The 26545-nt window shown below is 45.1% G+C and overlaps 1 protein-coding gene across 1 annotated transcript in view; it reads right to left on the reverse strand.

Annotated features, from left to right (window-relative positions):
- Positions 1-7199: 7199 nt before the first annotated feature.
- Positions 7200-26545, reverse strand: part of LOC126518358 (protein O-mannosyl-transferase TMTC1-like) — a 120058-nt gene continuing 100712 nt past the window's right edge. The window contains exons 10-18 of the mRNA XM_050168214.3: positions 26368-26481; positions 23722-23865; positions 21290-21501; positions 19571-19706; positions 17107-17251; positions 13792-13929; positions 12852-12974; positions 11984-12061; positions 7200-10586 (exon numbers count right to left, since the gene is read on the reverse strand). Of these exons, the coding sequence (XP_050024171.3) occupies positions 10452-10586; positions 11984-12061; positions 12852-12974; positions 13792-13929; positions 17107-17251; positions 19571-19706; positions 21290-21501; positions 23722-23865; positions 26368-26481 (1225 nt within the window). The 3' untranslated portion in view covers positions 7200-10451. The remainder of the gene's footprint in view (positions 10587-11983; positions 12062-12851; positions 12975-13791; positions 13930-17106; positions 17252-19570; positions 19707-21289; positions 21502-23721; positions 23866-26367; positions 26482-26545) is intronic.

Consider the following 26545-nt stretch of genomic DNA (forward strand, 5'->3'; position numbering starts at 1 on the left):
CTCTTAATTTTATTTCACGCTTATCACGCACCCACGACGCTATCGCCACGGTGGGCCGCTCGTGAGCGGTAGAAAATAAACTGGTGTTTATAACCGTAGCTACTCTTGACCGCAAGCGACGGTCTACCAAGGCAAAAAAAAAAAAAAAATTAAATTATAGGGTTTTACGTGCCAAAACCACTTTCTGATTATGAGGCACGCCGTAGTGGAGGACTCCGGAAATTTCGACCACCTGAGGTTCTTTAACGTGCACCTAAATCTAAGTACACGGGTGTTTTCGCATTTCGCCCCCATCGAAATGCGGCCGCCGTGGCCGGGATTCGATCCGGCGACCTCGTGCTCAGCAGCCCAACACCATAGCCACTGAGCAACCACGGCGGGTGGTTTACCGAGGCAAGCGAAAGAACATTGCAGACGATTATTCATGCGATAGCCGGTATCAGAGAGAGTCGGACGCACGGTCGGCTCACAGCCGTGGGTCCATCAAAGTCGGCTGCATCGTGACTGGCGACGAGGAAGCGGCAGGTCGTTCTTTATCTCATCGGCAAAGCTCGGCCAGCAGCATGCATTTTCGCCGTCATCTGACGGGAGCCGACCTTGTTCACCGAATGCACGCTTGAGAGCAGCACGATACCACTGCGCAAACGGTCCGTCATGTGGCTTTTTTTTTTTCGTATTTCGCGGCTTTCTTTTGCAACCCGGAAGAAAGGACTATACGTGAGACGTACCGTAAAGAAAACAACTCGATCGGTGGTTTCTGAAGCCGCTCGACAAATCTGCTATCACACTAGGGCTCCTGAGCCAATAATTAAAAAGTTGGATACTTAACCTAATTAATTAGTGAGCCGTGGGAAAAATTGTCTGAGTTACTATAGGCTACTGCGAAGAGTATGCGTTCGAATTTGCTTCCGACGCGCCTTTCATTTTTAAATTCTTGGCTCAAGTTATGTGGGACACAATGTATATATATATATATATATATATACGGTACATTTCTGCGACCAGTGGCCCCTTGGGCAGTTATTTTAGACTGCACTATCTGCGTGATCGTTCAAAGGTGGCATGGAACATACCTGAGGAGGAAAAGCACGGGTAGCTCGCCCGAAAAAAAAAGTGTTTGTCTTGCAAAAAATTCTGAAGTAACACATTCATCACAGAAATAGAATTACTCCTTGCTTGTCAATCAATATAACACTGCGTTGCGGAATAAATATCCTGTACCACTGTCTTCGCGACTTTGCTTGCTACACCAACGCTACAAGTTAATCTAACGTGAAGTTTTGCCAGCGACAAGCAGGCGGCTTCCAACTTTTTGTTCGTATGAAACAGAAGCACACACACACGCTGTGTTCACAGCTTGTGGCAGGAAGCATGGACGTTCTTCATTAGCCACTGCAATTGAACTGGCCGCAGATTACCGCATGTAATCGCAGGGCGTCTGGTCCGTTGGTCATCATTTCCATTTCAAGTGACCGTAGACGCCCTCACGGTAAATCTTGCCAATTTGTGCGGCCTACGCTTGCCCTTCAGAGTGCGCACTTCGCCGTATGCAATTCGGCCATCTTGAAGGGGCTTGCGAACCGAGCAACGTAAAACCAGTGTGACCATGTCGGGGGCCTGATTTAGGCTAGAAAATTGCTCCACGGTACCTTCAAAGCGGTTGTCCATTTAAGCTTCCACAACGACGTGGGAACCAATTGCTCCCGTCTCTGTTTTCAAAACAAAAGCCACGAAAGGAAGCCCCAACAACTCGCGCATAAAGAAAGTGCAACATCTAGCTGGTACTTGCAGTCGATGTTTGTGCAGAATAAAAAGAAAGTGTTGGAGCAGCGAAGACGAACGTAAAAGTGTTAAAGCAGCTTGGAGTCCCGTACGAGAGAAAGAACTGAGTTGCAAAGAGAGAGATAGGTAGAGAGAGAAAGGATGGGCTAGGGCGAAGCGAGTGTTTCCCGAGAAAAGAATGGCGATATCTGCGGTGCGTGCTCCCTTGGGGCCGACGTGACGCAAAGAATGCGGCAATCCCATCGCTGTTCGCTTGGCTGCCTACCGGACTCGAGATTTGATGCGCGTCTCTCTGCAGGCCCCGTGCGCCACGTACGGGTACGCATGCTGCACTGCAAGTTGCTGCCGCGCAGAAATTCCGTTCGCGGGGCGCCCCCCATCTTCAAATGGAAAAACGAAAGCGTGGGCGGTAGGAGCTGGGTGGCACAGAAAACCCGGTGGAGTCCTTTTCGTCGCTGCAGGCGATGTCGAGAATGTGTTTTGTTTGGGAGTGCTGCTTCACATTGTTGTAGGGAGTAGTTCTCTCGAGCATATTCCTTCTTCGGGTCCAGGCCTACTGCGTTTATGCCTGCTCTGAACAAAACTCCGCGGGCCCTTCTTCTCGTTGAACTTCCTCGTATACAGAGGTCGCGACGAGTGTTGATTTCAGCATTTACGTCTTGGAAGTTTTGCAACGCGAGCTGTTGGGGAAAAGAAAACACCTGTTTATCACACAGCTTTCAGTCGGAACTTTATGCGCTGCCAAGAATACCCCCGTCTTTCCAGGAATGCGTTTCGTGATAGACACGCATATTTCGAAACACTTTGAGGCCATTACAAGCGGTATGTAGAATGTAGGCAACACAAAACGGGCATCTCAGTGAAACTTGTAGTCCTCGAAAACTTTTTTTTATCTCTGTTTTGTTAAGGCCAAGGTATAACATATGAGAGCGTGCAGTCCGTGAGACGAAGCCTATTTTAGCGGTTGTGTGGAGTTCTGTAAATTTTCGATTACGGACTATTTTTTAATGCATTGCCATAGACGACGAAAACGATGGAAGCGCGAAGGTTTTCCCAATGCCTCCTTTCTTGAGAGAACGTAATGACATGTGAGCGCAGAATACTGCGATATTCTGGCACGCCACTTTTGAACTTACGACCATTTCTGGAAAAACGTAGATGGGTGATCACACCATGGGCCGGCCAGATATAACTGTGATAGCCTTGAAGAAACATTGAAATACAATGACGTATAATCTTACGACGAAGAGAAAGCCACACAAGTAGTGATTTGATTTGAGTAAGTAACACTTGCTTGCGCTGTTCTGAATGCCTTGTATATTAAGAATTGAGGGAAATGGATTCAGGTCCCCCAGTCTCTTCCTAATGCCGTTGACAGTGTACAGCTTGATCACTTAATCTAAGCAGTGGGGGCAAGCGAGTGGGCAAGCGTTGATCTATAAACGAGACTATCCGCAAGATGAATGCAGAAAAGATTTGAATTTGTTGAACACATGAGCTAAAGAATAGAGAAAGATGGAAGACGACACATGATTTCTCGTCCATCGTCTTCTGCGCAATACAATTGTCAAAGGTGAGGCTTCACCAACCAGCTGGAATGATATAGTGCATTTGTGCAAAATAGCATTTTTATTTCTGTTCACGGGGTCACCGAATTGGGATGGATGGGAGTCGCTACGTCACCGCCTACCCTCGCAGTCACAACGTTGGCGTACGAGGAGCGTCGGCAGTAGAGGCTGCTGCGCGTGCTGATCCCAGAGCCAAAGTTCCGTGTTGCCGCTTCTTTAACGTTTCACTGTGCTGCCTCCTCCGAGACTGAGCAGATCACGAGACCTTCAAGGGACGTGATCAGATCCTACAATCACAACCAGCATGGTAGCGCGCATCAACGCAGTAGACTTTGCGCCAGCGCTGTCACGCTCTTGCCCTCAACAAAGGATGACCTCCAACAATCAGAGAGCAGCCCGCGCGTGCGATGTCGCACGCCAAATCAACACAGAGTCTGCTCGAGTGCGCCTCGAGCATACCTTAAACTACCCGCGCAGTAATAAAAAATGAAATATCAGAGAAATGCGAACATTTGAAACTTCAGATATGATTCCACTAAGATCTGTTATTTAAACCAAGTCCTCTACGACAATTGATATTCGAAAATTTGCACAGCCGTTTGTGGCAATGTAATATGGGTTCCGAACCATTCTTAGGGCTTGTTGCATCGTTGTGTTACGTCGTTGTTTCGAGGTGCGCTGCTTTATTCCGTCTTCTCAGAGTATTTGTCCTGTACGTGAGCCATTGCACCTTCACTGATTTTTGTGAAGGCGGCGACACGACCCAAGGATTGGGCATGGAAATCGTACTGGGCCTTCATGGGTGTTCTTGCAGCTGTGGAATCTTTCGGTATATGTCGGCTACAAATTTGTAGCCGATATTCTGCCAACGCATTTATTTCGCGCGGTGTCTACTTCAATGAGCACTTGCCGATTTTCAGGGAACGCCTATCACGCCGACGTTTGAGCGAGCTGCGCCATGAGGGCACAGGGTATGTGCCGCTCTTCAATGAACCTCACCCCAACTTCGGTCGCCGAGTATGTGCCACTAAGTGTTTTGCAAGCGGCGGAACAATTCTCAGCACCCGTGCGCCAACGCTTTTGGTCTCGGAGGCCACGCGCGGACCTTTCGTCTGTGACACTAGATGGCGCAGCGTGTGCAGAAAGCACGAGATAAGAACCCTGTTGCCGCACGACGGGTTTCTCAGCGTTCTCGCGCACCATGCATTTCGTAGGCCACGCGCAAGCTTCGCAGCGACGACGCTAGATTTCGGTGAGTGTTGTTAGGCAATCGCGAAAAAAAAAGCAATCCTGCTACAGTACGTACACTCCTCATACATAACTCGTTTCGACGTTGGCAATACTTTGTGTAGCTACAGCGATTCAATGGTAAACGCATTAACGTCAATTGTCGTCGCTGGATTGGTTCTGTCGCCGTTACATTATAGACTTCAATTTTGTGGGGTTATAAATAGCATGCCCGGGCCTTATCCGGGCCTGACATAGGCGCGGATCCGACCCTAGCATTGAAGCGCAGGTGTGAGACCAGGATAGTTGGTATTCCATGATGATGTAACCAGCGCGAAAGGGGACACAAAACACAAGAAAGGCGACAGCCCTTGTCCTTGGCGCCTTTCTTGCGTTGTGTGCCCCCTCTTGCGCTGGTTACATCGGCAAGCATTGAATTCCTGTGCCGAAGCCCTACACTGGCCCGAGTCAACAATTGCTTGCCCAGTCTGAGCCCGGCTAAGCCGGGTAGGTCCAAGTACTCTAGTGTATTCAGCTGGACTAATCAGCGAGGCGCGTGTTCATATATATATACTCAGAGAAAGATTGTCTAAACATATGTGATGCGGGCTGGATACCTCTCAACATCGGATATTTTTTCAAAGTGTTCCTTAGTAATTCAAGAGCGACACGTACGCAGTAGCCCATACGCAGTGACTCCAGTTGGCGTGAAAATAGTTAATTGAAGAGTGGTGCATACCAAATTTAATATACTCATTGACCGAAGTTGGTCCAAGCGGTTTGTTTTCAACACAGTTCCTTCAGCTAGCAGCATTGCGATCTACCCATTAGACCATGGCATGCTCATTTATCCATGATGGCGGCAAAAGCGGTCAAAAATGTAGTTGGGTAGCAACATATCGATACTGCAAAGCGGGTGAAGTATTTTATGACGGCTAATTGCATTTACATATATAGGGGCAATACGATGATGCCTCCCTGGTACTTGAGGTAGACATTTCGCAAGGGAATTTGCTTGGCAAAACAACTGGTAGGCTAATATCCAGATTGCAACGAGCACGTTTAAATTGCAGGCCAGGACTATTTGGGCTGTCCCCAATGACGAAGTATAGTTACATAATAATAGTCGATTATAGCCAGCAGCTTGAAGAAAACGTCAATTATGATGATATGCGTGCTCACAATATGCGGCACCTTGTTTCTAATTGTGAGCGCAGCTTCAAGGCTTCAGCAGTACAGCAACCCGGTATTTTGCTTATTGAATCTAGCACCTATCATTACCTGTCATTACCAGAGTTTGTCATTACCTTACCTATCACTGCGCCGTCAGTTTTAGCGTCTTTGCCATTTTCACAAAGTCTACCATCATACGTCATTGCGTATCCAACTTGTTATGCCTCCGAGTAATCGCTCATCTCGAACTCATAACCAACACAAAGCAAGGCGCAATCTCTACAGCATAAACACTTTTTCTTATTCCTTCGTACCACACGCAGTTAATCATTTGAACCACGTTTCAATATATTTATTTCTGACCACGCCCTTTTTTTGTCGTTGTTTTTCTAAGCCCATTCACTGTGATAATCATATGTGACCATTTGATGTATCCCTACTCCGGCCTCTAGTTCTTTTTTCTACGTATTGCGATTTCTGCAGTTTGCACGATGTTTGTAATGTATTTTATGATTAGCCGCTACTGTTGTATAACATACCGTGTTTCTTATTTCAGTTTGTTTCGCATTTGTGTATTATGTGACCCACTCCACTCTACGATAATTTGGCGCTTGAGGGTGTGTCAAATAACTAAGTAAGTACACATGTAAAGGAACAAACAAAAACTAAAGGAGCTGTTCCATGTACTTGTGCAATAACTTCAGTTCCTGGTCCTGCTCTCTTGTGACTGTTCCAAACATCAATAATGTTGGCCACAGCCTTTGACTTTGCTTGCCTTCGGGGGTTTCCTTGCGCCTGGAGCTTTTCTCAGTATATCTGTACTAAGAATTTGTATCTATTTTTCTTCTCATGTAGTCATTGCGTGTCTACTTGCAGCGTTTAATAAACTAGGCCCGTTTACGCACCCTATGCCTTTCTTTCATCGTCATCCTTTTTTTCCCCTTTTTGTGCCCACCACCCCTGCACCAGTGTAAGGAGGCAAACCAGGCGCGACCTGGTTATCCTCCTATGTATCTTTTTATTGCGAAGCAATACTACTTTAGGTCGCACTTCAGCCCGTTCCGTGGCGAGGCGGTGGTAGGCACCATTGACCTTTAGCGTGACCTCGCTGCGTGACGTCACACCACGTGACCTAGAGTGACGTCACACCAGCTGTGTAAAAACGGGGCCCCATATCACGCCGTCGCGAGGCGAGGCAGTAGCCACCAACGGCGGCCTAACTCCCGCTCCTCTCACCAGGGGCGCTACGGTCGGTGTGACGTCACACCAGCTGTGTATTTCTTTTATTTTGTCTCTCTCGTGAACTCAACAACGAATCTTTGTCAACAAAGCACATGGCATTTCACTGTGTTTTTCGAAAGACTTATAATCGAGGCCAAATTAAAGCCAATTGCTCTAGCTTTTCTGGTCGAACACAATAGCCAATGATCACTTATTATGAGGCTGGCATGTCTTTGAAAATTTGTTTATTTCTGTACTAATTTATTTTTTCAGCAGCGCTATACATCAGCACTGTTAATCTAATGTGGCAAGTTGCTTTCCAAGTGTAAAAAAAATGAATGTGAAAATCAAAAGATAGAATTTCTCTAGCGTGATGAAATGGGTAGGAATGCAAGAACACAGCAATGAACACACACACATGGCACAATAATTTCTTTGAAAGCTTCGCTTTTTTCTTCCAAAATGTGGGATAACATGACAGGATGACATTTTTCTGCAAACTTGTTACGCACAAACAACACTCAGCCACACATGTGAAAAGATAACTCCCAACAATGGCACTCTTATACGTGACGACAGACAAGCATACGTGCGGGGCAGAGTCACTGGCCATTTCAGTTCATTGGGCTACAGGAAAAAAATAACTCTTTCAGACTAAGATTCAGTTATTGGATGGTAAGAAAACGGGTCACTCTCACAGATGCAAAACCATGAGAACCATGCACGGCTCGATGATGTATATCATTGCTTGTGGCCTATAAAAAACACAACTTTTTGGTTGAAATGACTCCGTGTCGGCAAGCAACAATATCGATGAATACCTAGCATTCGCGACAGTTGACAAATTCTTGACACAGTGAAACACTCTTTATGAAAGGGGAGCTACCCTTGCTAGGCTCTGACGAAGTAAGGCGACGTGAGTAACGGCTCTTGCGAGGTCATCTTGCAACCAAGATGTCACTTTGCAGCTATAGTGGAAGGAAGGCAACATATTCAATGCGCGAAATATTTTAGGTACGATAAACATCTACGGCACGAAGATACCACCATCAAATTTCTTGCTAAGAAGTCAGCTGCCAAGAACAGTTTGTTAAAACTGACATTGAATCTTGGACAGCCCGCTTGCTTTGTACAAAGGGCACGCACTCACAAAGTTACGCCAGTGAGACAACACCGATTACAATTTGCAAGAAATAGCAAAACCAAAAGAAAAAAAAAGATAACATGGCGTTGTTTCTTTTAGCACACTCCGAAAGAAGTGTTTTCAAAGCCTTGGTTGGCTTATTTGCGCTTTATTTTCTCTGTCATATCACAAGATCCAACTTGAGCAATCATTCGTTTCGTCTACCAGCCACGTAAAAGGGCACACTCTTTCATGACCCTTCGTCGTCGTATTCTTTTACGTTGCCTCGAACTGTACCGATTTAATCCAATCCCTGTCGCTCACACATTTTATCACTCCAGATTAACCCAAAGGGTTTTGAAAGAGTAATATCCCTGGGCATGTCACACACAGGATACATCTTTTCGCACAGCGCGACATCGAAACGTTTTCAGCTTCCGACGTCAATGAAAATTCAGCTTGTAGCCACTAGGTGGGAAAGAAATCACATGAACTTTCAGGCATGCACACTTAACATCCACGACTTAACCCAGCGCTGTAGCAATCTACCGTGGTGCTCCTAAACACATGTAACAAGACCGTGTATGTCGGCGAGCTCTGTCTGACATTATTTCGGAACAGGTACTGACGCTGTCCATGTATGGCACAATTATGCAATGAGGAGCTGTCCTTAAACGCATGCTTGAACATATGATTCCATAGTTTCAAATGCCGGCTGACGAAAATCGTACAATCAGCTCCTGAATCGCCGATGCCTGGAACGCAGATTGTATATAATTGTGGAATCTTTAGTCTCCATTTCTTTAGCAGGGGTGTAAACTGCAGCGACGAAGTCAACTGCCAAACATAAACACGTGATTCCTTGCCATACGCAAGCATCAGGCTGCTTCTAGAGCGCTATACTGATTTAACCGGCGTAAACACATGCCAGATAGTGAAAGAAATCATTTTCTGTATAGAATTCCTAATGTACACCAAATTGGCAGTCGTGGAATTTCCCGAATGTGTAAAATTCGCTGAAACTATAATTTATACCCACTACCAGTATAGACTTGATCGAGCACCCTTAGACACATTTTTTTCACGACGCCCCGTTACTAGACAATGCGCCAGCTTCGAAGACACTTCCACCTTATGTAAATTCAATCAATACTCAAGCGCACTACATGTGAATATGAAATCAGACATTTTATTTCACAATGTTTGCGTTGTATGCCTCAGTTGTCAGTTCGGCGTTCCTCACTTCCACCCACTTAATCCGGGCGCGCCAATAAAAACGCTCCATCACGTCCTGTCACACAGCAACCCACCTGAGCAAATCTGTCACACTTTGAGAGTAACACTGCAATGTCGCACTCACTAACATGAGAGTAGGAAATCTAGGCACGTTGTTGCATAGTCTTATGCCACTGCTCGAAAAAAAGTGGTAGTTCACAGGAATTACAGAGCTTGCGGCAAGGAATAGGCAAACGAGCACGACAACAAACATGACACACTCCGTAGGAAAGATTCTCATGTCCACTTTCTTTTTCTGCTGGGAAAGGCGCAAGGGCAGGCCTATATGACCGAGGATCAGAGTCTTCACTTACTGTCGTTCACATTCGATACAGAAGCCGCCAACATCTGCCTAAGAAATTTCGTACCGGCAGCTGTCGGCTTCTGTGCCACCACTGGCATTCGAGGCCCAGGTTGACTTTTGTCGGGGCAGAAACTCAGCATAAAGTGATTGTGATGATATTTTTTTGTCAAATAACATCCGTAACTCATGAGACCAAGCTTATGAAGAGTAATATTTTTCCGACTAAATAAAAAAAGAAAATGTGAGAATACAAAGAAAACTCTTGAGAATCATGTATTAGACAAATATTAAAATTGATTTAAATGCTGAAATGGCAAATCAATATGGTACGAAGGCCTAAATAATCACTACACCACGCATTTACCAGAAAGGGCTTGTGACGTAGGCTGTTCGCTGTTTTCGGCTATCTGCAGCCGACAGAATTACCAGGCTCCGAAGAACACTTTTGGAAAGTTGTCATCTTTGCAATCAGACGGGAAATTGCAGTCTAGATCAGATTTGTAGGTGGCCTTAACAGCTCTCTGGAACGAGACGGGATGTTCAAGAGCACAATTTTATGTAAAAAAATAAAATTAGAACACCAGAACTGTTGTTGCGGTCCCTGGTGTCATTGTACTACCCTTCAACTACCTTCACCAGACGTCTGCATTTTGCGTGACAAATTTGCAATACATCGAAAGCGATAGAGTGGGAATCCAGTGGTAAGGTGCCGTCAAAATATGAACGCCACTATGCAGAAAGAGCAGCACGGTAAATGCATTTCGACGACGCATTAGCTTTAAACGCAATCGTGGAAAGGCAGTGGCCTAGTGATCCGCCGCCTTAACTTGGCCATGTTGTCTATGATGAGCTTGTTCTTTGGATCGAGAGACAGGGCCACCTGGTAGTGCCGAAATGCGCCTGGATAGTCGCTCTGGAATGAAAATTCACAATCGCACATATTACTAGAATAAAAAGACAGCAGTCCCTGTGAGCTCTCACACAAGAGGGAGGGGGGGTGCCGAGGGAGAAGATGTGGCATGAAGTGAAATACTGATTCGGAACACAAGAAAAAAATTAACGCAGCTGCAGAAAATTTAAACAGAGCAAAAAAAATGTTATTAAAAAAGAATAATTCCGGTTTCATAAGCTTTATCTTCAGGGGTGACAAGAAATATCTCGCAAAAGTACTCTGCGCTTATATCTTGATGTCAGTGCCACCTCAGCTAGCGTTTGCAATGATGCATTCTACTTCTGACGTTGCATATAAAGTTAGCAAGAAGATCTAATAAAAATGAGGGGCTATTGACAAGAACACAAGCATTTAAAGTATATTAGAAGCACCACCGCATGTTGGGCTACCGAGCAACTATCATTGCTAAACAATTAGACCAGTTATACAAATATATGAGGCTAGTTACCGGCTATGAGCCTCTAAACAGCCCCAGACATGGTGGCGGAGTAGCAGAAAGTAAATTTTCTCTTTGTCTTTGGGCTTCTTGATTCATAAAACCTTTTAGTGCCAATTTTTTCAGAACTAACGCACCCACGCCGTCGGTTGTTCTTGTCGGATATTATAAAATGAAAAGAAGTGTTTATTTTTGATTATGCAGAGGGGAATAAACGATATGGTTAATGAAAACTGCGCTCATGTTATCCGAGGGGAGAGAGTGGAGAACGTAAGAATACGTCAGTGACATAAGACAGAAACGCGAAAACATACCCTTAGGTCAATAACATTGAAATGGTTAAAAAAAGCTTTTAAGAAGAGAAAAACATTTAAGTCTTTTCCATTACGGTCGCAATTTTTAAGAAGAAACGATATAAACTAGAAGCTGTTATAACGCGTAATGCTTCGATACCGCTGTGTAGTAAATTCGACGGGGTACGTCATTGCAGATTTACTACTGCAAAGTATTTATTTGTTTTAACAACTTTCTCTTAATATACGTGACTAGAGGGCTAAGGCTCAACTCTACATGCAGACAGAGATTCATGCAGTCCAAAGTGTGTAACTATCGTAAGAAAACACCGCGAAGGTTGACCCCCATTTGGCGTAATACCAGTGCCCTAAATGCTGTTATATTGCTTCTAATATTACCCGTTATACTCGTGGCACACGTAATACTGGTTATTTACTGCTACACCGATTCCTGTGGTCCATGTACCTTGGAGTGATCATTATTTTACGCTCAGACGGTATACTACAGAGACTGTAATAGAAATCTGCGTACATTTTACATGACGCACTTTATGGAATAATTAATAGTTACGTGTAGTTTTCAGAAAAAAAAGGCAATGTTACTTAAGAATCGCAATATCGGTACTCACCTCTAGGTGTCTTATCACGGCAAGGTTCAAATGAGCATGAGCGAGATCTGGATCGAGACGAATAGCGACTTCGTAACTCTGAAAAAAGAAAAGAACTTATTTTTTTCAATGTTTCTCGCTTTTTGATTGTTGTTGTTCTTCGGGAAACAAACATTCCGAGTCATAACAAAATAGGTTCTCGCCTGTGCATTAGCATAAATATCTGTACGGCTGAAGCGCAAATCGCTTTTTAGAAAAATGGCATTTGTCCGATATTTATTTGCCGTTCTATGTGACAGGGAAGGGGGCGGGGGGGGGGGGGGGGGGGTTGAACGCGAACATCGCGTTTTGTGAAAGTGGTTGGCATCGCCTACAACGCAACATCACAGACATAGTAAACAGGGAATAAGATTAGTTCTGTCATGCGAAAACATAGTTGCAGAACGTCTGTCATCGCATAACCAACGATTTATGTTTTTACGGCAATATGACTATAACAGTTAGCAATGAAATTACAATTCTTATCATTTTGAAAATTTTCGCTCATCATTAGGGCGCAGCATTGCTAAATTTCATATAAATATCTAGCCAGATTGAAGAAGTGGTCCAATTTACCAATGCTAGATTTCGAAGTTAGCGCTTTTCTTCCATCATCTTCAATCGCCAGCTTACTACAGCTGTCTACCCATCTACCTAACGCGAAAACGAGCTAAAACAAATCGCCTCATTACTATTTTATCAGCCTGTAACGAAGCAAGCTAAGAACATCATACGAGATCATGCTTATTACTTTGGCTGTAAGGGAATAGGTTGTTCGGGCTAATTACTTTCACACCCGAAAACTTGCCTTAAATAGTATCATAAAGATTACCACGCTCAGTGCACCGACCTGTGCGGACGAGCTGAGGTCACCTATGTCCTTGAGTATGTCGCCGTGATCGCTGTGTATTCTTGCACAGTGCGGTTCATCGACGCCGCACAGCTTTAGAGCCTTCAGTATGTAGTCCAGGGCCTGCGATGTCACAAAACATTTAAAAGCCTGTGGCAACTACTCTGCTTATCCTTGGGCGAAATGCGACTAATACTCAGCATTGTTGGTTTGACGGCGTTATTCATTTTAAATGTATGGCAAAATTATCCGTAATTCAAGCCGTTTTCACAGTTCGCCGCATATAAGCCTAGTGGTAAGTGCAGCTCCTAGTGGAAAATACACAGATAACTGTGTAACATTGAGACATAGTGGAAATGACAGATAATTCACCGCCAACTTCAAATGAACTTCAAATGAATTAGGAGAATTGAATCTGATAAAAAAGCGTTCGCAGTCATTGCGCCCGTCCTGCAATTCAAAGTGTGGGGTAAAATTCACCGCACGATGCAACAAATTGTGTGGCTAAGTCTTTCGGGAAGTTAACCTTCTTGCAGATTTATTGCTACGCATACAGTTAGCTGTGTCGGTCGCATTAAAGCAAAAATCATAGCGCCTGCACAATGCTATTCACAAATGACAGGTGACACAAAATCAACTATTTGAATTCCCTTAAAGGATAATGTTCTTTGAGTGGCACAAAAGGTGACCATCGTAAAACGATAGCGGGATTAGCGATTCTATTACACTATCTAACCTTTCAGAACGCATACAAGGTAAGAACCATTGATTAGTTTCTACGATCGCCACGAGGAAAAATGAAGAGTAGGACTTTCAAACGCAGGCATGCTGGGAGCACACTCGTCTAGGTATCTTATGTATTCTGCAGAGTCGGATGTTTATGCTATTCTTCCTAAAACAAAATCGTCATGAATCAGTTTCATATAAAGGTAAAAGGTACCTCGACTGTGCGGTTGATGTGGTTGTATAAAAGCGCTGCCGTATGCAAGGCCCCTCTGTCGGTGCTGTTGTTCTCTATGACGTCCAGGAGGAGGTCTTCAGCCGCTCGGAAGCTTCGGAGCCTAATGAGAAGCTGAGCCTGGAAATGAAAACATAGAAATGACCAACCGTTCCGATACCGGAAAATCGAGATACGCGAAGCTTGTCCTGCGTGCACCTGACCTTCCCCACGGTTAAGTAACCCTCAAGTAAAGGTGCCGGATTGCTTCGGCCTCCCGTTCCTTCAGCTCAGAATCTTCTGGTTGCTGTCGGATTGCCTGGGCTCGGGCGGTTATAAAGGCGCGTTTATAGTCGGACGGCATAAGCGCGCAGGGGAACATCGCTCGACGCCGGGCGCGTCGTAGCGCTTCCGTAGCCTCCGGCTACGTTGGCTGCGCCAGTGCGTCGAACCATCGGTCGAACTATAGACGATGTTGTTCTCGCCAAAGTAGCGTAACGTGTGCGCGCTCTCATGCTACGTCGGACTATATTTAGCCCTTAACGGCTGGATCGGCGCGCCGACGGCGAACCCTCTCACGGGCGACTTCTAGCACCCGCTCGTCGAAGGCTGCCAATTCCTCGGGGGAACGCACAACACCTCGCCATACCATGCGTTTTCCAAGACTGAATTGAGCGGAAACGAAGCCGGCGCAGCGCGCGCGATACGCTTTCCTGCTCTTTCCCTCCCCGGTGGAAGCGAAACGGCTCTGATTGGTAGCGCGCGTGGCGCGAGCGCGCGCCTGTGCAGCTGGAAGCCTTGCCAATGACTCACGCTTCGGCGCCGGCGCAGCTGTCAGCCCATCAAACCGCCCTTTCCCGCAGCTGGTCTGCTCTGGGAGCCACTGCATTTTTTTTTTTTGCGCACCCACTACAATGCCACTTCTGAGCGAATACAAGCTTAGCTTGAATAGAAAACGTAAAGTTAGCTGCCGCCCCATAACCATCAATGAAGAATGCATTATCTTTAAATCACCCAGGAAGGCATATTTTGGCGCGCAACGTTAAAGCGAAACGGGGACGCCTAAACAGTTATCTTACGTCAGCATGTTTGCGAAAGCATGCACTCAACGCCTCGGAATACACTTCCTTCTGTTTAAAAACGCATGTTTTGCGTAGCGCCGAAGTTTCCGTCATGCTTTCTCGATCGCCAAAGTATTTTTTTTAATATGCCTTACGAAAATGTGAGTCAAATAAAAGAAAATAAGAATTGTCAACATTATTTTATCTCAGGCGGATACAACGGTCTTAGCTTTTCACAACACATGACAACGGGTAAGCTAAATGTGATTTTTGAGACCAAATCTTGTACATATCGGATTGTGTAAGACTCGAATCAAATATCGGATAGTTTTCGAATAGTTTTCGAACAATGAACAGCCGTTATGACAAATAATATAAATGGATCTTCACATCCCCAGTATTAAAGTTAGCAAGTTTCTATCATTAGATAGCACGCTAAGAAGCGTTGTTTGTTAAAAGCTAGAATGAATCATCAGGATCGAACAAGCAGTTTATTCGCATGCACCGGACCCTTGAGATTGTGCGAACGATCGCTGTATATGTAACCTGTAAAATATGGCTGCTTAAGCCACGTAGCCTTCTCCACTACGGAGGTTCTCATAACTAATGTCTATACCATGCCCCGCGGGGTGAAAGTTTACCGTACTTCTGCTCCAAATTCATGTTTAACTGGGAGCAATTGACGTTTTGAAATATTCTGCAACTAACTGTAAAATAATGGCATTTACGAATAGCGACTATTCGATGCGAAGACCGAATCAAATAGTACACTCTTTGATTCGTTATTTCAAAGTTCCGAACATTCGCACACCCCTAAACAACACTACAAGCATAGACGCCGAAGAGCGTCAACACCAGAGGCGTCGCCATCAAAAGTGAGAGAGTTTCTTTGCATATTGGGGCATGATTCTGCAAGTTCGCGCTACTCTGCTGTCTGTCGGCTATGGTGTTGGGCTGCTGAGCACGAGGTCGCGGGATCGAATCCCGGCCACGGCGGCCGCATTTCGATGGGGGCGAAATGCGAAAACACCCGTGTGCTTAGATTTAGGTGCACGTTAAAGAACCCCAGGTGGTTGAAATTTCCGGAGTCCTCCACTACGGCGTGCCTCATAATCAGAAAGTGGTTTTGGCACGTAAAACCCCATAATTTAATTTAATTTTTTTTTACTCTGCTGTCTGTACAATGTTCCCTGACTTCAAAATACGAGTATTTATAGAGTACCCAATATACAAGATTTCTTAAGTACATGCAAGCATTGAAACTCTTTATTGCTATAGCAATTATATGGGAACTCAATGCGCATTTCTGCCGTCGCCGTCACCCTGAGGTTTCGGATGAAGTCCAAGGGTGATAAAATCGTCGCCGCGCGCCGTATGCCGTATGTGCGAGTGAAAGTGTGCAAGGGTGAGCCTGAGAAGGCGGCTCAATCTCGAGTGCGCGAGCGAGGAAGCGCGCCAATTTCGGTCGCGCGCGAAGCACGTGGGAGAGGCGACAGAGGAAGGGAGGGGGTTCTTCTGCGGTGGCTGCTGCTTACGGCGCGGCCGTGCGGGCACCGTATCTTGACAACGATCTGCGACGTTTGCAGAGTGCGCGTAGTGCCGGTTGTTTCGTATGCGCTATGCTTTCGACGTTTTGTTCGCGATGAAGCGAGAGATGAACGATGGTCAATTCGATCGCTGCTGCTGCCGCGATTCCTCACCCCAGCATTTTGATAGCGCGTTTGCGCGGTCATCGAGCGAGATGTGTTCATGTTTACCTGCGCACGCGTGACAGCGTGCTTGTTGATTTAGTAAGCAAATGCTTGCAAGTTTGTGCTGCCGATAAGACAACTATCCTTACTTCATATAGTTATCTACTACTTTGCTATCGCACTTGGTTCTTCGCCTTTCGGGAGAAACTGCGTACTTTTTTATGCATTCGTGGCTTAAAGTACAAGCATAACTACCGAGAGAAGACTTCTGCAGATTTTATGCTTCAGTTGTTCATCCTCAAGCATCTCAGACCAACGTTTCTAATATGTAAATAATCACTGAAGCATACTTGCAGACGTTTTCATCTCTATCGCTAGTTTATCATTTATCAATTTTTCGGTAATTAATCGGTTGTATCATTCTTTTTCATTTGGGCAGATTTCTCCCAAAAGTCAATAATTAAAGTAGAGAAAAGTAGCTTTGCTTTACTAAGCTAGTAACGTTATTTGGGTAGAAATAGAGTTGTATTTTTCAAAACAGAGCTCCACTTTCTGAAGGCCCTCACATGGTGAACCTTGCTGTCGCGATGCTCTGGGAAAAGCCGATGAATTTCTTCGAATAGCTGCCTTGCTTCGTCCAGGCGACCAGCATTGACGTAGAACACAGCCAGGTTGTCCATCACTTGAGGGTCTGGCTCAACAGCGAGTGCCCTGTTCAAGAAAAAAAACTTTGAGAGGTCGCGCACAGAAGCCTAGTTCACGCATAGGAATGCTTAAATCGCTATTTAAAGCAAACGTGTTTGCAACAGCTTCTTCTAGTATCTATTGAATTTGGTTCAAGCAGTGGTAGTCTCCTATTTATTCTGTGTTGCCTTTTAAGATATTGAGTAACACCAGAAAATACTCTAAAGAGATGATGCCGCGTCCGTTTTGTGTAGGTCAAGGATCGCAAAACACGTACTTTCACTGCGTTCTATGTATTATTAGTGTCCTCCCACTTCTCTATATGACCACAATTCAAAACATGAGTTTAAGCCTAAAAAGATGGGTTACAGCGCTTATTTGGCATGTTCGTAAAAATCCAGCTTTCAAGCTTTCAATTATTTGAAATTATTCATTTTATAATCGCTGTATTACAACCTCAAAGCAAGATGTGAAGGACCAGAAAAGAAATCTATACTAAATAACATGGAAATAAAATATTTCAGAGTATATTTATAATAATAACAAATAGCATATCTCACGACTGTGTCCAGACAGCAGCGCACGCGATTATGCCTTTTCTTGAAACATGAATTCGAGTGCAAATTGCAACGTGACCTTCGTGTTTCCAGTCTGATTCCCAAGATTTGTAGCTGAGCAATCACGAATACAGTGTTTACAATTTCACAAGTTTGCAGCAGCGAAACTTCCTAATACGTTTCAAAACATTGCAATTTTCGCACACGCTTTATCCACCCAAACGCCGGACAGGTACCATCGATTTGGCCATCTTTTAATATCACGCGTTGCTTTTAAGGAGGAAATTACACGGCCGTCTGACCATTCTCAGTTTATCATTGTAGCCGGGAGCTTCGGGCTCGATATGGCTATACATGCAAAAGACTGGATCTTAATGTGCGTTTTAAGTCAAAATTTCTGTTTGCGCTTGCTGCCTCTAACCCCCTTCCCCAGGAGGCACGCCCACTATTTTTACCATGGAGGAAGCAAAAATATAGGAGGGAGCATTACGTCATGCAGCCAGCTTTGGCAAGCGAACGCCCCATGAAGCCACAGTGGTGGCCCAACACGTGACCTCCTGCGTCGATATCACAGACCAAGAATCGAGATTTGCTTTGACGTTTGGTTCGAAGTAGCTATGCCAGTAGTTTTTATTCCGTGCACGCATGTGCGGCCGCCCTGACGTGGCTCTGCCTGTAGAGCTGGAATACTAAAGCCAACTGCGCACTTTGACGTGCGATCACGTGTTAGGCCGACTGGTTTGGCTTCAATCGCGTTGCGGTATGCGCCCTCCTATCCTTTTTTCCTTCCTCCATGATTTTTCCAATGACTTTGTGGCATGAGGAATTTGGAGCCGACGCAGTGTCGTGTGCTCGTAAAGAATTCTATGCAACATCAAGGATGTTCGAGCAACATCAAGCAACATCATTCGAGCAAGATCGAGGCAGCATTCGAGGATGTTTGGCTCCGCACGCCCTCAACCCCAAACTGCGAAGCAAGGTGTCACCTTCGAATCGTGCTCGCGATTCCTTCATACTCGCGGTAAAAGAAAGCAGCAGCCGACCACCCAGACGTAGATGCAAAAGGGAAACGATGGAGAGCAGCAATGAGGCATTTCGAGGTTTCGCAATCGCTTTCGGTACAGGCCGTACACAAAAGCACGGCCTTCGAGAATGGCTTCAATCACTCCGAGGTAGCTGATGCCGGTCTTATTTATTTTGTCACTACTGAGTGCATTGAGTGCTGCCAGGCTAGGTTGTTTGGTTCGACTGAGATATAAAAGAACATAAAATACAAATTTTATACCGTTCCCAAATGCACATAGGTTTCGCCAGGTTGCTGTGGCATGCATATCATTTGACATTCATTGCAGAATACAGCCTGCAAAATATGTTTTATGGCCCTTCTCAGGTTAAAAGAAACATTTTAAATGTAACATGATATTCTAGATACATCCAGTGAGTTACGAAAGGGCCCCACTATTACCGTAAGTTATCGTGGCCAATCTCAGGTTACAATAAAAAAATTTTTAATGCGACATGATAATCTAGATACATCGAGTGACTTAGAGAAGGACCCTACCGTTACCGCAAACATGCTCTTTCGTATTTCGAGCAAAGCGCCGATGAACCTGCGATGAAGGCAAGCCGTAACACAGTCTGCTGGCGTCCCCCTTTTGTTGGCGCGGTTTTTATGGTAAATCCGTACCAACTTCCCCAGGTTTCGGTTCGTTCGTAGATGCCTTTGTTTTCCCAATAATTTGTTTTTAGTCTGTATTTTATGCGTCACAAGAGCAATCTATTAGCGTACCTCTTGTATAGACTCTCTGCCTGCATGTTGAGGTTCATACTCCGGAGGCTTCTGGCAGCGTTAAGGAGAGCCACGGTGTGATTTTGCTGGAGATCTAGGGCTTGCTGGTATTGCGTCATTGCCTCCTCCGCTCGCCCTGTGTAGGAAGGAAAATAACGTTGCATAAACAAGCCTCATATTAGGCGTGTTATGTCCTCGAACAGCACAAGAAAAAATGAAACGCTGTATATTCACTGGTGTTTATTTAGACATAAGTTGCCTGCGCTAAAGCGACTAAGCACAGATGAAACTGCCTTACGAAGGCCGCCCTACCTATGTTGTGCTCAGATGCGGAAAGAAACGAGCACACAGCGGAATAACGCGTAAATATCAGACTAGTAAGATTAATTGAAAATTGCAGTAGGTAATATAAGCTAAAGATTTCTTTACAACATATATGTGCATTATTTTCAGTAATGGCGAAACAATCAGCAATAGTTCTGAAAAACGACAACTTGTGGAAATCGTGCAAAACCCAATACAATAAATAAAGATATAGGAAAACATAGCGTGCGAAACATTACATAGCGCACAAAGAGTGCTGGTCTACAAAACTAAGCAAAAGATAATTCCTAACCTTGTTGTTGTTTTTCTTTTTGAGGCCATAAACTGACCTGCACTGATGAATTACAAGGGTGTTCTTTTTTAACTCCGCAAATTTTTACAAATTGCCCGTGGGAAATAGCACAACGCTACGCCTTGATCTAAATTACTCAGTGAGGAGCCCATTACTTCATTGAAAATATAAATCTTTTTTTGAATAATTACCGTAATTACGGCAATGTATTTTTGAATAGTTACTTTGCGCCACATATTTCAATCTACGAATTGTATACAGCTAATGAGTTTTGCCAGAACGAATTCTGAGAATGGCACTGGGTTCGAGAAATACGCCGTCAAAGCTGCGGTCAAAATGGAGTTTTGTTCCACTTATTTCTTTAAGAAAACGACCATTTTTTTTTTTTTAGATAGAAGCACGAAAGTAATTGGAAGGTGAGTGCACTTCGTCGGAGACTTTCAAAATTGATCATTCGAATCTCGTGGTGTCCTCAGAATTCATTCCAGGTGGACACGCCTTGCGAACTCACCGGGTACATTTCACAGGTCAAAATGCGTGCCATTAAATATTTACGTAAAAAGTTTATTAGGGTAATAACGTAAATTATTCAAATATGAATTTTGATATCTCGTAAAAGTTATGACGGCCTCATCAAGGGTTAGAATCGTGCTAACTACCACAAGCAATTTTTAAAAATATTGTGCACCTAAAAAAGAACGCCCTGTATTAGCAATATGGCAATGTTTGTATAGGGACATTCAGTCTTAGGTAAGCCTGTGCCTGCGTTCTATCGTTAGGTTTGAGCATCGGTGTTCTAATTCGGCTGTACCGAAGATGGTGTTGTGTGTTGTCCAGCAGAAAAGATGAAGACTGAGTAGAAAGGACGGACAGAGCAGGCAGCAGCACTTTCCAAGTGAACCGCCATTTAGCATTTTTAACGCTTTGAACCTCGCCTGCGGTATGTTCACGTGATCAATGATACAAGAGGACGTGCATGCACAGAAAGTAACCTCTTAAAACTTTCAGTACTTTAATAATTACCGCATCAAGGGTGACCTCAGGAATAGGCTTCAAGCATCAAGCTCATGGAAATGCCGCCGCAGCTACGGAGTCAGGCTCACCGTGTGACTGAAGGAATGTTCCGTAGTTGTTCCGGGCGTCGGCATTTCGGTCGTCGCTCGTTAGCGCCATCTGGTGCAGCCTCTCGGCTTCAGCCAGGTCTCCCCTTTCGGCGGCCAGGGCTGCTAGGGACGAGTAGGCCTCGCAGAAATCGGGCTCCAGCTCTACCGCACGCTCCAGCAGAGTCCTGGCAACCTCCTTTTGGCCTTGCTTGCTGCAGGTGAAAACTAACAGGTAATTTTTGAAGAGGCGCGACAACGTCTAATCTGGACCAGAATTACTTTTTTAACCCAATGAATAGCCGCAAGGCTTCGGGACAATATATAGAGTGCCATTCGCTGAAAACAACAGAAAAGCTCAAAAGCGAGCCAGAACCGCAGGTTCCTGTGTGTGATACTCGGTTTCAGTGCAACCTTACATTCACCTGCGAAGGAAAGAAGGAAAGAAAAAGGCAGAAGGCAGGGAGGTTAACCAGAATAACGTCCGGTTGGCTACCCTACACTGGGGGAATGGGAAAGGGCAAAACAAAGATGACAGGGAGAGAGAGGAGGGAAGGAAAGAAGGAAATTAGCGGTGAATTCGCTGACGCGTGTGGTCTAATACTAATTGCAGTAATAGTCACAGACGTTCACACAAGCCCGTCGTCCTTAAGAAGCACAAAAGTGCCTTCACCGCTTTGGTGCATGCCCTGCTAGGCGTCAGTCATCTACTTAACGCCCATAAGTTAGGCGCTTTCAAAGTACATGAAAAGATAATACAGAATAGCAGACGAAAAGCGGCTACATTACACAGGAGCAGCTCGGGCTTCCTGGAACACAGCGTCAGAGCAATAGCGCGAAACTTGAGACATTGACTCAGAAGGCAAGACGATACTTGCGCTTGTGTTATCTTGCCTGCTCTCTCCGAGTCTCAAGTATATATGGGCTATTGCTCCCTACGTTACCCTGATCACGCGCCGATAGGGCAAGCATATCTAGAGTTTAACTTTTCCTGAAGACCTCTGTTCGCGGTATGGCACATTGCCTTCAATGGCCTTCATGCGTCACTCGTAAACTATCGCTTAAAATATTTATCCCAGATATCAAGTAAGGCACCTATGCCTCGGCACTGAAGGGTTTTGGGATATTTTTTTTTCTTGGGCTTTCGAGAAAAAAAGACACCAATTTCAGTTAGACCACTGCGCCCTCGCATATGACGAAAAGCAACAGTGAAGTGCGTTTCGAATAGCACAAGATGAGACGGACATCAAGAATGCGGCGTCAATACGACAGCCGACCACACAATGCCACCACTCCAAATGTGTGTTTAGCCGAACAAAAGCGGTTTTTGTTATACCAAACGCGAAGAGATGATTACTTCGTCCGCGTAAATGGAGATACGGTGTTTGGCTTGTGATCGTGGTATTTAAACAAAGAAGGCCGTAGGTGGCTAGGGGAAATCAAATCGGTGCTAACTTAAGAGGGTTGGAAGCCGTATGCTTCTGGCGGCCCCATTTCGGCACTATGGCAGCACATTGCTTTGAAATGAACAATTAAATCAACGAAAGTAAAAAGCAATACTACAACGCGGAAGCGTTCACGCATGCAAAAACGAAAAATTTTTAGACGAAACACTAATAACAAAAGCGGGGCATGGCCATATTCTAAGTGCAGCCGTGGTCTAATTATTGTCCCAAGCGACAATTGATAATCGTCCAACACATTAGGATTAAAGCAAAGCTGCTGCTTTGCGCGACATTTAAGGGGCGGTCTGGCTTTTCACATTCGTGTTATAACAATCAGTCATAGCAACAAATATTAAAAAGTGATTGTCTCCCTCATCTGTCATCGAATCAGAGGAGGCTAAACTAGGTGTAAGTGTAAAACATTTTTGAGAACACCGTTACAAAAAGGAAAAGCCCAGGACTGTCAGAGAAAAGTTAGTGTACAACATTATTTAGCCCACTGTCACCGTCCATTGTTTGCAATGCTGCCATGCTTCTTTCTAGAGAGCGCTTCGTTTTCATGACTCGTATGTATTGGTTTCCTCTCTCAACAACTATTGCCCCCCCCCCCCCCCACCCACCCCGCTCACACACACAGACACAACCAAGATGTGACCATGTAGATAAATATGAACGTGAACTGAGCTGTTTGAAAAGATGCAGAATCAAAATGCGAGTCAGCCACCCTTCGCGATTACATATGTATCAGTACGTCTCTGCGTCGCATGACAAAACCACTCTCAATAATTAAAAGATGCCTAGACGCTGCTAAAGAGTCACTATGCGGCTCAGTTGTTTCAGTAATTGTAGATATAGGCAAAAATTTGTAGTCTTAGCACTGCAGGTTCAATATCAGTGTTATTCGGATGCAGTTTTTGATCTTATCAAAGCATATCTGGCTCTATCAATTTTACCCCTTAGCTACTTCACGATAGGCGGAATGATTCATACCTGTAAATATTGGCGAGGTTAAAATGAGCCCCTGGATGGTTTGGGTTGACACGCAAGGCGTACCGGAAGTGGTGTTCCGACTCTTCCGTTGACGTCAGCACAGTCCCCAAGTTATTGTGCGCACTGGCGTGCTCGGGCCACAACCTGCGTAAGAAATCGTCAATATGTCTAAGTCAACCCTATCGAACCCTGCCTAACGACTTCTTTTATTCAATACAAAAAAAAGGAAAACGTTCACAGCGCGATTGTCAGAGCAGCAGGAAGTGCCAATAACGATAAAAACAAGGCGTTGGCCAAACTGGGTGTCGAATCCGCTCAACTTTTTTTGAAGGGCACGTTAGAAGGATACGGCAAATTCTTATGGAATTACGTCTGCCAAGTCACGTTGTTGTTGGCCGCTTTCGCGTTAAGGCACGTCAGGCTTAGGGACGCTAAACGGCTGAATGTGCGTTCCCCTCGAGTCCACGTACATTCTTTGTGTGTTGCGGTGAAGCGTGCCTGAGTGGGCGTAAATCGGCGTGCTGATCATTGCTGCAGCGACTGCGCGTTTTCAAGAGAAAAAAATAAACTAATTCCATTAGAATCTCTTCGACGCGGTACCATGACAACATGCACTTCTAGCAAGTACCCTGATGATGTAATTGCGCTCTATCGCCGATCCACTTAAGTGATTGGTTGGAAATGCGTACGTACTGCAGCATTTAGCAATTACGAAGATGTCGATGTCGAAACTGCGATCCAAAAATTTACATAAACGTTATATAGCCAAGGCGTATAAACACGACTTTTCCCCAGACTATTTTTGCTCCGTTGACCGTTCTTCAAGTCGCCTTCAGTTTTAGTTTGAAATCAGATGCGAGTGAATCTTATTGTACCGCTTGCTTTGTCGCTTAGAAGCAGTTGTTTCTTGGGTGCCTCGCAGGGACCGCTCTATTCATACCGCTTTGCGGAGGACTAATAAAACCTGGAAATCGGTAGCGTGAAGTAACGGTGTCGTAAGAGTTAACGTGGTTGTGCATACTTGTAAAGGCTTTTTCGGCCACATCTGCGCACACTCTCACTATAATGGCCTTTCATTTTCCCGCTACTTTTAAGCAGTGGATGCTGAAAAGGTGGGGTTCTGCGCAAATGCGATATAGAAGCTGGGAACGAGTGCAAACTTTGACACGGACGAAGAAGGAGGCAGAACAAGCAGTTGTCCTGTATTCTCCCTTGTCCCCGTTCAATCTGGTGCTCGTTCGCAACCTCAAAGTAGGTACCAACTGTGCAAATCAACGGAATAAGATTTCTGCAAACGGAGCGCAATGAACGACGTGTACGCATGACTCGGCGGTGAAACAGACGTGGCTGATGAAAGGCACTGAGGATGTGCTGCTTGTTTCATTGGCCATTGACGTCGATAAGTGGCGCAAACGTTCTTGCCGCGTCAAAGAAAGTGCCGCAAAAAAACAAAAGGTTCTGACGCGGAATCTAAACCCGGAAACGGCACGGCAATCCGAGATCCTACCCCAACTCCACCGCTGGAACTTGCCCAGCTGCTCCTGTAGTTATAACAATTAGCACTGCCCGAAAATTGGTCAGTCTTCCAACACATTATTTTTCCTTATTTCGAAGTTTCGAAGCCCAATTATTACGCAGTTTACCCACATTCTGCTCTAACCTATTTGGCTATGACGTGTATAGCGTTCAGAGCCTCTTCTAAACTCCTCTTTCGATAGAATAGCGAGATCTCAACTGAGCTATATCACCGATTACTGTCGAATTGAGTTACGACAGGTTCATTCTAACTTTTTGTTTGCGCAGAACCTCACCTTGCACATTTACGTAACGGCAAGTGTGCGCGTATAAATTAGTAGCTCCGTACTGTCGGCTTTAAATGAAACGCGAACAGCGGAGCGTGTGGGCGGAGCGTAACTGAAGGTATTGTGCGCGCCGTCCAATCAACACCCAATGACATGGCGGCACACTCGGTTTGACCCGCACTGCGGGGTGATGGTCCACCATATACTGCGACAATTTTGTTTCTGTTCTGGTTCTCTGTTATTTTGGAAGTGAGAAAAGAGGAAGCGCAGTAATATATGATGACGGTGCAAACTGGAGCACGTGCACCATTCTTCCGAGTTTTATTCGACGCCGAAGAGCACTTCACGGTTCCGCCGGACAGGGCGATCACACTTGTCCTATACTGCGATATTTTACCTTCTGATTTCCTTGATTTTTTTTCTCGTTTCCAAAATAAAAACGAACCAGAACAGAAACGAAACAATTTTAGTATAGGAGGAGCGTCACAGCGCAGTGCTGTCAAACAGGATGTGCGCGCCTGCCATTGGTGAGGACCCGATGGCGCGCGCAAAAATTAAATTACGATTCAGCCATGCGCTCCGCTGTTCGCGTTTTATTTCACGGCTATAGTACGTGTTATAACCGCTGTACTCCGAAGGTTGTGCTGAGCTTCGTCTAGTGGCAGTTGCAGAAGAGCTTTTTTTCTTTATGGAATCGCCGTATCGTTTGGAAGATAATATTGATTGTTCGCGCGTACGCCGGATGTAGATTTATACACATGGGAAAAAAATAAACAACGCGTAAGCATAATAACTACTGTGAATGGGGGACGTCATTCAAAAGATATTGCAACGGGGGCTTTACTCGATTGCCATCCTGTAGTGCTTGACGGCCAGGTCAGAGTTGCCGATGTCCTTCTGCAGATTGGCGTAGTTGTAGTGCATCTTTGCGTTTCCTGGGAGGTCCCTGATGCCTGATCTGAAAAAAAAAAAATAGCGCCTCGTTCGTCTAACGTACACATATTCAGCACGGGAGCAGAATA

This window comes from Dermacentor andersoni, chromosome 11, assembly GCF_023375885.2.
Source record: "Dermacentor andersoni chromosome 11, qqDerAnde1_hic_scaffold, whole genome shotgun sequence".
Classification (NCBI taxonomy): Eukaryota; Metazoa; Arthropoda; class Arachnida; order Ixodida; family Ixodidae; genus Dermacentor; species Dermacentor andersoni.